The sequence below is a fragment of the Ischnura elegans genome, chromosome 7 (genome assembly GCF_921293095.1).
Source record: "Ischnura elegans chromosome 7, ioIscEleg1.1, whole genome shotgun sequence".
NCBI classification, from domain to species: Eukaryota; Metazoa; Arthropoda; class Insecta; order Odonata; family Coenagrionidae; genus Ischnura; species Ischnura elegans.
In genome coordinates, this window is record NC_060252.1 from 10,176,035 (window position 1) to 10,189,646 (window position 13,612).

At 38.1% G+C, this 13,612-nt stretch overlaps 2 protein-coding genes across 3 annotated transcripts in view; one reads left to right on the plus strand and one right to left on the minus strand.

Annotated features, from left to right (window-relative positions):
- LOC124162188 (Down syndrome cell adhesion molecule-like protein Dscam2) overlaps nucleotides 1-598 on the plus strand; it is an 833,647-nt gene extending 833,049 nt beyond the window's left edge. For both annotated transcript variants that reach the window (XM_046538622.1, XM_046538623.1), the window contains one exon: nucleotides 51-598. In XM_046538622.1, the coding sequence (XP_046394578.1) occupies nucleotides 51-102 (52 nt within the window). In that variant the 3' untranslated portion in view covers nucleotides 103-598. The remainder of the gene's footprint in view (nucleotides 1-50) is intronic.
- A 4,007-nt stretch (nucleotides 599-4,605) lies between these two features.
- LOC124162391 (putative neutral sphingomyelinase) lies at nucleotides 4,606-10,662 on the minus strand. The gene is made up of 7 exons (XM_046538912.1): nucleotides 10,471-10,662; nucleotides 10,220-10,393; nucleotides 9,938-10,121; nucleotides 9,613-9,825; nucleotides 7,801-7,932; nucleotides 6,999-7,128; nucleotides 4,606-6,869 (listed from the first exon to the last, which is right to left on the minus strand). The coding sequence occupies exons 1-7, from the start codon at nucleotides 10,506-10,508 to the stop codon at nucleotides 6,505-6,507; spliced, it is 1,236 nt and encodes a 411-aa protein (XP_046394868.1). The 5' UTR covers nucleotides 10,509-10,662; the 3' UTR covers nucleotides 4,606-6,504.
- Between the last annotated feature and the right edge of the window lie 2,950 nt (nucleotides 10,663-13,612).

Consider the following 13,612-nt stretch of genomic DNA (forward strand, 5'->3'; position numbering starts at 1 on the left):
TTGAGATTTTCAAGGACTTGTGTTTAACCGAATGTATTTTTTTTGCGCAGGTTTCAAGAGCAAAAGGATCAAGAGAGGTTACAGTATACAATTCACGTGTGATTTTTTCAAAAGGAAATTAGTGTTACACGGAACATGGTGGAAGTTGGGAAGAAGTCTTATGGAGCAAAGTAATTAAGGAAATTGTTGACAAATATGTGTTATTGATGTTGAAAAGATGATACGCTTCTGCATTTATTTTTTGAATGAGTGAGTGAACCAAAGTGAAATGTTCTCCCGACTGCATCAAACAATGGTGAAATTTTGCCGATGACATGTGGTCATTTGTGAAACCGGCTGATTGGATGCTTTTGGAGGAGTTTATTTATTCCATAGACTTACCGTGATGCTCAACTTGTAAATACAAGATGTAAGTTCTTTTATCCAGAAATTTGTGTGGATTAGATATTTCTTATTTCCTCTTTTTGATGATTTTTAATCATGAATTTTATTTATACATTTGAAGTATGTAATCTGTGTTTTTTTGACAGATGATGATGTACTGCAATGTATATAAAAAAATGACAAAATTTACACAAACATAAAAATATTAAAATATTTCAGAGATATCTTTTTAGTATGTTGTAAATGGATTCATAGCTATATATATTTTACCTACAGTGGGAATAGTTATATATGATCCAGTTTTTCTTATGGAATCCAAAATTAGGGACAGATTCACACAGAAATCGTAACTCCTGTAGCTCATCCTGAATCCAAACTCTGTTTCAACCATTTTGTTGCTTTGAAAGGTGACGGTAAAGTCATCCCACTGGGGGCTTAGTACCTTTGTGTGTTTATGTATAGCTCAAATTAACCCTTTTGAGATGGTGAAGTTCTCGCCTTAGCGTGACTGCTCTACTGAGCCCCGAGAGATTCTTCTGTTCCCTCCGTATGGAGCATTTTTGCAGGCCATTCATGAAGAAGGGTGTCGCAGATAATCGCACACTCTCAGCACCAACCTTTTTCGACCTTTCCTCGTGGGGACTCCAAAATATCTCGGACTCCGAGAGTAGTTGGGCTCCCTCCTTTCGGGGTTTATAGCCCTACCAGCGGCATTGGTTCGCATCAATCATGCTTTGTTTATATGAATTAGATGCATGGATAATTGTTGCTTCAATGTAAATTGCAGACTTCAAATTGAATTCCTTGTTTTATTCTGAGAATTGTCAAATTTTTAACGAAGCTCTACCATCAATATTAACATATTTGATGCAGCAATAATTTCCATGTTGATTTTTATACTGAAATCAAGATATAAGTTAATATTTATGGTAGAATTTCATTTAAAAATTCTAAATGCTGCTCAAAAGACAAATAATTTAATTCTTAGCACATATTTTTTGAGAAAGGAATAAATATTTATTTGACAAAATGTCTGGATGCACAATTGTATGACCGCGGGACCCCCCTTACTGCTAAGAGGGGTAATATAAGACGAGGGGTCCGGGTACCTGCTCCCGTGTTTCGAGAGTAAAGCCTAAGCCCCGCTGTGTTGGGTCCCGAAACAAAGACATCACACACACCCGTGACCGTCGTAAAAGGGGGAGAGCTAGGAAATGTATATATTCGGCATTCATTCACCTGCGTAGGAAAATCTCCAACGAAAATATACGGCTTTCGTCTCTCGGGTCAAGAAACCTCCAGACACTATTTACGTCTTTAGTAGGGAAAAGGTTGAGGGAATGTTCCTTTCCCTGAGTCACCTACTACCATATTTTTGCAGTTTGAACTTCTAGAAAATTACGTCCTACGAATCTTGGATGGTGGCTGGCTTGTAGCCATGGGCAAAGTTTAGAGTTTTATGTTGTGGGGTCTAGAAATCCTGTTGGAGGTTTAGGGGCTATGGAACATCCTCCAGAGAAACTGAGTGTCCCATAGCCTCTAAGTGTTCCTGTAATTTTTTTTTAAATTCGCCTATGAAAACAACATTTTAAGTATGTACTATTTGAGACTGAAATTTATTTAAGCTTTTGATGTTTTTGTTTTGATTGTACTTTAATGTACAGGTTTTGTACTTTTTTTGAACAAATTACCATTCCATTTGAGGGGACCAGGCTACCCCTAACCCCTCCCCCCAAAACTCTGCCCATGCTTGTAGCCAGTAATTTGTTTCTGGTGTGCTTGGGTAGTGTGCAGGTTGCTAATGCCATTGCTTTGTTGTGGTTTCTCTGTCATCATTGCCATCTGTATCTAATACCTGAGGGGCGCCTTTAGTATTGGTATATCCGGACCATGTGGAAGATCAATCATCGAGCAAATATTTCTAGGATACGTAATAGTATTCTTGTTGAAACCAAATTAGCAGTTGTGGACTGTAAAGCCGCTATCAAACCAATCTTCAAATTGCTGATCTATGATTATGATGATGGCACTTAATGCATAGAACTTGTTCTGTAACACTCATGTTATTTTGGATTTCTGCTCCACACACACATCCGTCCAAATCTTCCTCTTGTAGTGACTTTGCGGCACAATAAAACAAGCACAAACGGGACAGAGACGTTTATTGATTGCTAGGTGCGTACACGGCCTTCACGGATTTAAAAACACTTTCCGGCACAGTCCCGTTTCCGTCCATCTTCACCATGTGCTCGACTCTCACCCACCGGGTACCCCCATCCCCTCAAGGTCGCCGATCCACCGGTTCGATATAATCGATATTGGTGGATCATGGCGGGCCTTCAAAATAGTTCCCTCACATCACTCCTCCCCAACACACACAAAAAAAATTTTTTTTTTTTTTCCGGGTTTGGCTGGTCATCCTCCCTTGAAGTCCATGGGATCAAATGTCTCCAAAGTAGCCCATGGGTCCTATTAGTGACATGAGAGAGCAGAATGGAGAACCCATAAGTACACATTTTTTTTTTCCACAAATAATAAAAAAAACTGCTTAATAGTCCAATATGTCACTGAAATAGTAGGATTAAAAATGTCAGCATAGATTAAAAGGACAGAAAGGAAAAAAACAAATGAAAGGGGAAAGAAAGGTGAGAACTGGCAGGAGACAGGAGGGGAAGAATAGGAGGAAGCACATTTCACTTTTCTTTTTTTTTCCTCTGGAGCACTATTGAACTTCACAAATTCAGTCGCTCCAGTGGCTTTCGTTGTCTCCCACTCCTCCTGTACCCCAGGGTTGGCTGCTGGGCTTGCAATAGGGAAGTCTCATCTGCCCGGTTCGGTTGTTCGTGGTAGTCGGCTCCTTCCCGAATTTGGACCATGGTCCAGCTTACAAATGCCCTCATTAGGCGCAGAGGCGCCCGTGATTGCAGGGCGCAACAACGCTGCCTGGCTTTCCGCCTGCACCAACTCTTGCCCTAGGGAGCAAGCTCTCTCGAAAGTCAGCTGTGGTTCCATAATGAGCCTTCGTTGCACTAACTCGGACGACAATCCACATATGAGCCTATCTCTAAGCGCCTCATCCAGAAAAGTTTTAAACTCACACGTTGCTGCCAACCTCCTCAGCTCCACGATGTACGATGAGAGGGGCTCGTTTGGCAATTGATTCCTCTTGTAGAACCTTACGCGCTCAGCAATCACCAGTCTTTTCGGGCTAAAGTGTTCTGAGAGCGTAGATATTAGTACCGAGAGGGATTTACTCACAGGTTTGACCGGGTCGAGTAAGCTTTTCAACACCGCGTACGTGTCTGACCCGATCAGCGTAATAAATAGTGGCACTTTTTTTTCCTCCCCGATATCGTTCACAATGAAAAACTGCTCTAGTCTTTCAACATAGGCCCCAAACTCTTCCTTCGCGGGGTTGAATTCGGTAACGTGGCCGATCATTTCGGTGGCGCGCGAATTCACGAAAACACTTGTACTTGTCTGCCAATGTTTTCCTCGTCGCCAGATTTGTAGTGACTTTGCGGCACAATAAAACAAGCACAAACGGGACAGAGACGTTTATTGATTGCTAGGTGCGTACACGGCCTTCACGGATTTAAAAACACTTTCCGGCACAGTCCCGTTTCCGTCCATCTTCACCATGTGCTCGACTCTCACCCACCGGGTACCCCCATCCCCTCAAGGTCGCCGATCCACCGGTTCGATATAATCGATATTGGTGGATCATGGCACACACTAATGAGCAATTCTGTCTGACAAGAATCAATTCGGTTCTTAATGAAGCAGATCTTAAACGATGTCTCCAATTAATTTAAAAAATGAGTGGCAACTTCTGCATTTTTTTTCATTTTCAATTAACATTAAAATGAAGAACTTTGTACTTTCACATTAATAATGTGAAAGTACAAAGTTCTTCTTTTTGATGTTAATTATGAATCGCTTTCACCAAGTTACGCCTCAAACAATCAATTTTTTCATTTCCAAGTTATGAGAAATGGCTGAATGAGGCAGACTCTTTTATCATTGTCTCGTATCTTTCCCATCCATGAATAAGATTATCTAATTAAGTTGTGATTTAGGGTCTGGAATTCCATTGCTTGCATTTGAAAAATGCCTTTCTGGAGAGGAATCACACATTTAAAAATCAAATTTCAAGCTTCAAATCTCAATTTGGTGGCCAGTGGCCATACTTTCCCCTCACAGTCAAAGAACTCAAGTAAATTATATTCCATCATTTGCATAAATGTTTATTACCCAACATATGGAAAATACAAATTTGTATGAAGATAGTATACATGCTTCAATTAAAAGACCAGCCTTATCCTTATCTTTCCCCAAAGCTGTAATTCACAAATAAATACGTAATACCCAATAAATGTTTCATTGATTAATTATCAATGCCTTGTATGTATAGCCTTTTTGGTTGAGCAGCGATTGGACCCTAATAAATTTTTCAAATTTATAATTCTGGTCGTATAAAATCATTTGCATGCACAAAGAAAAATTATTTTCTAATGACACCAAATTATGTACCCAACAAACAAAAGCCTACCATTCATTTAAAGCCACCCTAACAAGTAGGTACCAGCCAGAGATAAAGAGTGAATAAATAAAATAATAAGTTAGAAAGATATCTTTGGACATCAAGGAAGCCTTTAGGGTACACTAAAGCCTGACCCTATTCAGTTATAACATTTCCTTATAAAGCATAGAAGATTTACTAAGTTAAGTAACCTATGCAGCTCCTTAGCAAATGACTACATCATGAAGGATGCATACATACATGTATTACCCGTTTCCCTCATTGTTGAAATTAAAAAAAAATAACCTAAGGTAACTAACATCCGAGCACCATCTTTTTATAGTCAAATTAAGTAAAAAATAAGGTATTAACCTACGAACAGCCCCAAAATTCACCCATTCGGTTGAAGTATTGAGAGGATGAGATGGGTTTAAAACATTCACCTTTTAGCATTAAAATCACACAGATTGGAGGAACAAATTAACATCAACAGTAACTCCAAAGAATAGGTATGTTAGCTTTGGGATGAAAAAATTAAAAGTATTTCAAAGTATGGCAAAGATTCCCCAAAAACAAGGCTGAAAGGTTGTTTCCCAAGCATATGCAAAAACAAGATTTAAAATGGTAAACAAGAGAATAATATTATAAAAGCAACAGATAATCCATGGAATGATTACAATCCAAAATTTTAAGGTTTTAAACTTCTTATAGCCAGCTTCGAACACCAATCACAAGCTATAATAAAGCCAATATGTACACCTTTTCCTATGCAAACAAACCACAGGAGGGAAAACCTCATTCAGTTATAACTTCACTCATGAAATATATTCAGCATAAAATATAAATGTTCACTTCATTGGTTACCATGTCTTTGCCACTAAGCAAGTTTTATCAGCTTTGAAACTGGTCACAAGACCACTCTGCTATCACAGTTATATTTGAACAGCATTTATTCACCATAAAATTGAATACTGATGCACATTGAACTGTTACTTGTATAATTGCATCCAAGTAACAAGTATGAGAGAATCCTGTAGTGTTATGGAATACTGACTGACCCAGATAGGCTGTGGTTAATTATTCACCATCATTAGTTATTTCATGCTATAGATTTTTAATTAGCATTAAAACTCAAAAGCCAACTTAGATAGGAATCATTGAATCCTTCTCATGGCATTTATACTGGTATATGAAAATATAAGTTATATCACAATACATATTTAAAAACGAAATTTATGAAAAACTTGTAAGCTGGCAACTCCATTGAGAGGTCCTATTATCTATTAATGAAGGAGTGTTAGCCTATTGCTGTATAGAAAATCTAAGTAAGTAAATAGTATAACTAAAAATATTGTACATAAATACTTTGATTTTCTCAGCATTGCAATTCTGTATGGTAAATTTTGATTAGTTTGAATTATAAATTAATTGTCTGAAATATGTGACTTTTAAATCTAGTGCTATTTCATGTTTGATACTCAAGTATGCATACTTAATTGTAGGTGTTATTAGATAGAAGCTTTTATTTGGAAGAAACCTCTCGATTGTTTCTTCATCTATTGGTCCTTGAAGGTCACAAATGTATGTAGTAGTATTTTTCAGCATGACTTTTCATCACCATTTCCGCCATCAGGTCTATAGGACAATACAACTTTCATGGCTTCATGGGTAGCCAAAAGGGCATTTCTCTCAAGAGAATTCCAAATTGTGGCCATGAACACAGTGAACACAAATAAGAGAACAGAAATTCCACGTAGTACCATCATGATGGCAAATAGCAATGAACCATCCTGACTAAAATCTCCAATGCTAGCAACCAAGAAAAGGAACAAAAGTGCAGATGCTATCGAGTAGGTCCTTCGATCTCCATTTACCACCGAGAGTGCATTGTAAACTGTGGATCGAGCTTCTTCCATAGTTTCTAACTCTTCCTTTTTCCTTCCACCACTCGATGCTGAAATAGCTAAAAGCAAGATTTCTACATTAAAAAATGCATGCTTTCTGCATGTATACATAATGATTGCATGACTGTTAAGAAATTTTCTTAAAATTTTAGTGCGCAATCGGCTATAATTAAAAGCATTGTAATTACGTTTATTTAGTTCCTCCGGAGAAGGTGGTGTTACAGCTAGCGTTGCAGACACAGCCTCATGGTCAGAGTAGCTGCAATTATGACCATCAACTCTCTTTGGAAATGGTAGGGAATATGAGGATACTCGAACCTGTGAATTTAGATATTAGCATACATTAAACAGAGTATATGTGATGGCAATCTTAACGATAAGGTCTAAATTTTACACATGACTAAAATAAAATGGAATGAACTGTCAAATGGAGAGAATAACATTTATTCTGCTGCATAGTTAGATTTCTGTTCTTCACTAAGGAAATGTTGACAGTGATATCTAATAAATCTTTGCCATTAGCAATCAATTTCATTGGCTTACATATGTTTTGCTGGAGAGGGCAATGACCTAGTTAGCAGGGCATTGCCCTCCTGAACTAAGGGACTCCAGTTCATGGAAAGCCATTCCCATTTTTTTTAACCCTCAAGATGAAGAGGGTGTCCCAGCCTAGTCCAGCTAGTTACCTATCCAAACCAATTTGTGTATCAGTGAGTGATCAGATTTTCCAATGCATATAACATTATTTTTCATAAAATTAATTGATTCAGATGTAACTTGGTGTGATATTCATGGTTGAATAATTAAATTTTGTAATTTACACAGAATTCATTTGAGACTCAGTCAACACTTTCCACCACACTGTAACATAATCATGTGTGTGCAATCCTATACTCCTGGGCCTTCATGCATGTCCAAAAAGGTTTTTGTAAAATGCATTCACGCATTTCACAAAAACCTTTACAGGTTCATAAAATTATAAGTACTTACATCAAACCCAGGGCTAGTTCTAAAAAATATGTGGTCAATTCTTTTCCCTTTGGGGTGAGCTTGCACTAATTTTGAGCATGCATAAGAATTTCGAACACAGTCATTGGTTCCCATGCCGCCATCATTATCCACCTGCAACATAAAATACCAACCATTATCTCATTTATTCACATAGATTCAAAACCTTTCTCTAGATCATACAGCAACTCATTCAAATACCCAATAATTACCCAACATGTATCACAGATATAATAAATAAAAATAGTTTACGCTGCAGCTAAGACCCCAGTGTTTCTGTTGGAAGGGCTCAGTTAGAAGAGATAATCGACTTGTTGAATACAGAAGACAGCCTTGGTTTAGCAATTTACAATTGTAAAGCAGTCTATTTTTCTGCAGTGTAATAGGCCCCCATTGCAAGGTGGAACTTACATTTCTGCTCATCTGCCTCTTCAGCTGGAATTGTGGACTCCAACAACTTTTCTTTTCACCACAATCCAGTTGGAATCAAATTTTACACCCTTTAGCTCAGAATCCAAATTGAACTCAATGAATGCCATAGCTAGTTGGGGTCATAAGCTCCTGAAACTTTTGGTGACTTGTCTTCAGCGGACCTTCGCAATATAAATTCCCCACCCTCCAAATGTATTCCCTCCCCCTCAGAAAAATTTTCCTGCCACATCTGAAGGTGGCATCCGGGTAAAAACCTTGCTTCTAAAGCCAAAGGTCACGGTTTCAACTCCCGCCTGGGTAGGTTGTCCTTATCCAGAGCATGGATGTTTGTATACATTACTAAATAATGTCATGAAAACCCCAATGAAAAGGCCAAATAGAGCTGCTTTTGGTGGTATGACTATAAATAACAAGCCACATAAAAGTTGAGAGAAGAGGCTAGTGAATAGTTTGATCTTGATTGTAGCATTATTTTGAATGGAAATGTGGATATTAAAGAAGGAGAACTAGAAAAGATGTGAAATATGGGTGTGGAAAATAGACTAGGTGAAACTGATGGAGAGGAAAATGAATGTTGAGACGGAGATGGAGAGAAAGTGCAAGACAAGGTGGGTAAGGAGAGGGAATTTTAGAGGACTTAAGCAGTGGTGTAGCCAGGAATTTTATGGGGGGTTCAAAACCAGGGCGGAATTTTTTTTAAAAACAGGGTACTAAGTAGGGGGTGTAAAACTTATTTTAACAGTTTTCATATTCGAATAAACTTCATTTGCTAAAGAAATATTTTGTAAATTCATAATTTTTCCATATTTATTTTCTTTTATGAAGGAAAATAATTGTGTTTTTCTTATTTTGGGGGTGGGGGTGGTCCAGATCCCTCGTGGACATAAGGAGTATAAAAAAGACTTAAGATGGAGCTTTTACCAAGTCAGGAGGAGAAAACAGTGTTTTCCTGAGTATACACCTTCATGAGTATAAGATCAAAATTCAATGTGAGGGGGAGGACAGACCAGGATGATTGGAAAAATACTTACCGTAACATGTTCAATCCTGCTTTAACTGATAAAAAATTTCAATGACAATAACACCATTGGATTCACAACAATAAAACTAAAACATATAATAAAGTTCCACTTCCACACTTAAGAATTGAATACTGATATCAATGTTTTTGTAGCAATCTCTGATATGCTTGCTATGTGGAAGGAGTCAGAAGGTATTGCACTGGGTGCCTTGCTATGAATTAGAGTTTAGAGAACCAATTTATCACTTTCAAAGGACAGTACAAGAACATGGTGTACTTTAGTGTAGAGTAGTTTCAGTGAAACAATAAAGTACAAGCATGAAGGAATCAGAGAAACTTACCACTGACGCTACGACTAAACTGTCCACCAGTCCCGCATGCTGTTCCAGAATTTTGAAACAAAGGTCTCCCGGCTCAGTGTTGAAATCTCCGGAACAAATAATGACATCTGCATACGCAGAAGTTATATAGATAAATTGAGCTGTATCAAACGCCTGAGAGACCCGGTGAGCTAGATATTTGTTTCGTCCTTCAAGGCAATATTCTGCATGCATCTGTGTGTTTCAGATAAAAAAGGAATAGGTGATTGCTCCACAAAGTCCCTCCTGAGAGTTGAATATCGTCAATACAATTCGCGTTTCAAGAATATTATTACACATATCTTACATGAGCATTGTACACATTGATTCTCAGGCCGTTTGCAGTAAATGTACAGAGACCGATTCCTTTCCCAGCGAACCAGTCGCCGTGGTGCACTTTGTGAGCATAGCCATTTAAGGGCCACCGATGATAAAGGGAATTCTCAATGGAATGCTTCGAAAGAATGCATAAGCCCGATCCTACGACACCACTTTGGTGCATTAGGAGAAGGACAATATTTTTTGAATTCACACATTCATGATTGATAACATACTTTCATAGGTATAGTGCAAAAAGTAGGTACGATACCTGTAAAAATATTGAGCATACGGCAAGACTTCACTGGTTTTTTTCTTAATCAACATGTAATCCCGCTGCGCCCAAACTTCTTGTAGACAAACAAAATCATAACTGGACTCTAAGAGTTCTTTCGCTATAGCTTGCATGCGAATTGCGCGATTTTTCGATACAACAGGTATCCCCCTGAAAATACATGAATTAGAGTAAACAATAGGTAACTTTAGTTTTCACTGTACGTGTTTAAGTGTAAGCAAGCTTACCAGCAATTTAAAGTGAGAACACTGAAGTTAACAGCCATTATAACTGAACTAAAACACTGAAAGGGTAGGACACGACTATTTCACACGAAAATATCACAACATTAACATTGTCACACGAGAGAAAACAGATTTACAGCTGTCTAACGTGTCACTGCTATCCACTTGTCTATCTACAGCCCACAACAAAGGGGTTTTCCGCGTGTCATTTGTTTTATGCGCGCGTTTCACTTATTGCCATATTGGACTAGAAAAGCGCCTCAGTTAAAAAGCAATTCATCGTGATCAATTATAAACTCGAAAATAGCCCGTCGTTTTAGGATTTTCTTGAGTTATAGAAACTTAAATTCGATTCAAATTAAAAATTGGTTCTTATTTTTACTGTACAGATGTTATTTTATTGTTCTTACGATTTGAATTTGTTGACTATTAATAATAGGTAATACTATGAGGAGGGATTTTGGAGGATAAACCCCTCCCAGAGCCAGATAAATTATTACATTGTACTTAAATGGATTAATATTACTTAAATAATATTATTAAGTGTTAGTAATTATAATTATCAATAAAATATCCCTCAGATAGCCGTAAAGCTCACCATTTTGAACCATTTATCTTAAAATTCCGCAATTTATTAATCTCGCACCTCTGGCTCACCCTGGCGGGTATTCCATACCTCTCGGACCGCCGAGTTATTTTCGCCTAAACCTCCCACACTCTGTGCTATAACCTACAGCACTATGTTTTGCTCCTTCCCTGCAGCCCCAATTCCTACCTGCGCCCCTGCGGCCGATAACTTTCGCTGCTCCCTGCCATAGGGCCACAAAGACTTGCTACACTGCTATTGTATTGTGAATCTATAGTGCTAAAATATGTACCGTAATATCATTGCTCCTCTAAATGGAGTACCGTGCTCCGTACCATTAGAAATTAGAAGGCAATAGGCAACACTGTGCTATAACTTACAGCACTATGTTTTTCTCCTTTCCCCTTCCCCTTTGGATATCCCTTCCTTACTTAGCCTTCCCATAGTAGAGTTAATCTTAAGGATGTATCTGTAGCTCATTCTTTCACCACGTGAACCTTTTCATCTTCTATATTATTTCTACTGTATAGATACCTTTTTCTCAACTTATACGCAACCAAACTCTACAAATGAGGTACCAAAATGCAGAGAATTTATCAGAGAACATGCGACGGCATATCTTACTTCTTAAATATTGCTATTGTTTCCTACAATTGGTTTTTAAATAATAAAAAAACCGGTAAATATTCCTGACGTTCACGGCGCACAAACTGATACATTTGTCCATTTACAACAATATCTCGCACTCTTTAAATAACTTTTATCAAAATGCGGCTGATTCCACATTCAAGTCTCCTGTTGATACGTAAGTATGAGTCATTATGTGCGTTTAACAGAGGATAGTGTAATTACTTCCAATGTTGTGTTTAAAGAGGTCCTCTGACCTCAATTTGTACATGAACTTTCCAATCAAATTTGTACATAAGACCCTGCCTTTTTCTAAATTTTAAAATTAGAAACGCGCCTATCCCTCTGTGGACCTGCATTGAAAAGAGCGGGTGAAGCCCGCTGGGAGCGGTCGCAGCACGCTCGTCTATAAAAAAAACACAATGACGTCTTCTTACCACAAGCTTTATTTTATATCCTCCGTGTTTCTGCGGGTGTTGCGGTGAGTGGCGTATCTATGGGGGGGAAGTGGGGGATAGATCCCCCCCCAAAGCCTCAGAGAATTTTATAATTCACTACTTTTTCCCCTGTTTTGATGATTTCCCTCGGAATCACGAGTGAAACCCGAGTTTTAAGTACCAAAATTATGAAAAATGTATTTCTAGGCATGTCATTTTCTAAAAATGTTCCCGTTTCCTGGGGACGGGGGGGAGGTCGCCCCTCTAAGGATCCAAGACATGTTTCTTGATAAAATATCACCTGAAAACGCAACCCCATTTGCAAATTTTTTTAAAATTCGGCCAAGATGACCGCGCCAAGAGACCGACGCGGTACGTCTTGATAATATGACCACCATCCCCCTCCACAAAGCGAGGATTCTAGGTAGGAATTTCGACCCGACTAAGCAGTTCTCTTGATGACGGCCTCGGGTGGGAAATGTCTATAAGTGTTAATCCCACTCATGAACTTACAATTAGATTTCATCGCAGCAGCGCTACAGTCAAGGCAATAATCATGCAATATCCTTAGCATAAATTTTAACAATGGTCAGGAATTTTCTACCGACAGGAAAAAATTATCTCCGCACACGCGGCTAACTTTCTTGTGGAACGCGAAAGTAGTTGAGGTATTCAAGCAAGTCTACTAATGCACGTCTATTAAAATCTGTCAAATTTAAAAATAATCAAATTAGTGGTTTACGCCGCCTATATTACAGTAAATTTGTTTGAACCACTCACAGTTGCCTTGACCTAACTAAACTATTTAAAAATGACTTCCGAGTCACAAGGATATGATACCTACAGTTAGCATATAAATAGTTTGACCCAAGATGTTTAAACTGATACGCACCAATTTTTTAATTTGGTCTATGAATTGTCTAGTCGGTCTGGCCGGGTCGGCTGGCTGGCGATCGCCGAGGGCCCCGAGCTTATGGGACCCCGACAGAGCTCGCGTCTATCGAGGAGGGCATATGAAAGGTGCCATGAAAAAATGACTCAAAGAATTTGAACCAAAGTTTTTATGCTACAATGAAATTCTATATTTTCATAAGTTGGTTTATTTACGACATACTCAATATAAAAAAGATTATTTAAAATAAATAAAAAAGATGCCGGAAAATAATAGCGAATCTGATACTTTTTTGAAAGGGTTATTCGAAAGGTTAATTTCAGTCTTTTTTAGATATCAGTGCAGTTTCAAGAAACAAATTCACTAATATATAACAGAACCGTAATACATTTTTAAATATTACAAGCTATGAAATTCTCACTTTTGAATCATCATTAGGTTCTTGCTGGCATCAGCTTTGCAGGGTAAGACTTTCGAGAAACAATTTTTATTACGAAATTCTTCGTAAAAAGTGCGAAATAGCGTAGCCCAAAGCGATGGAAGGCGTGCAAAGCCAACTTTTAGCAACATTTTAAAATACATGAAGAAGTAATGACCCTGCCA

Excerpts from the sequence above, each read along its gene's own strand:
- LOC124162391 (XM_046538912.1), bottom strand. The coding sequence starts at position 10,508 with ATGGCTGTTAACTTCAGTGTTCTCACTTTAAATTGCTG. Across the intron at positions 10,394-10,470 it reads GTTCTCACTTTAAATTGCTG|GGGGATACCTGTTGTATCGA; the intron begins GTAAGCTTGCTT and ends ATGTATTTTCAG. Across the intron at positions 9,826-9,937 it reads TCAATGTGTACAATGCTCAT|ATGCATGCAGAATATTGCCT; the intron begins GTAAGATATGTG and ends TGAAACACACAG.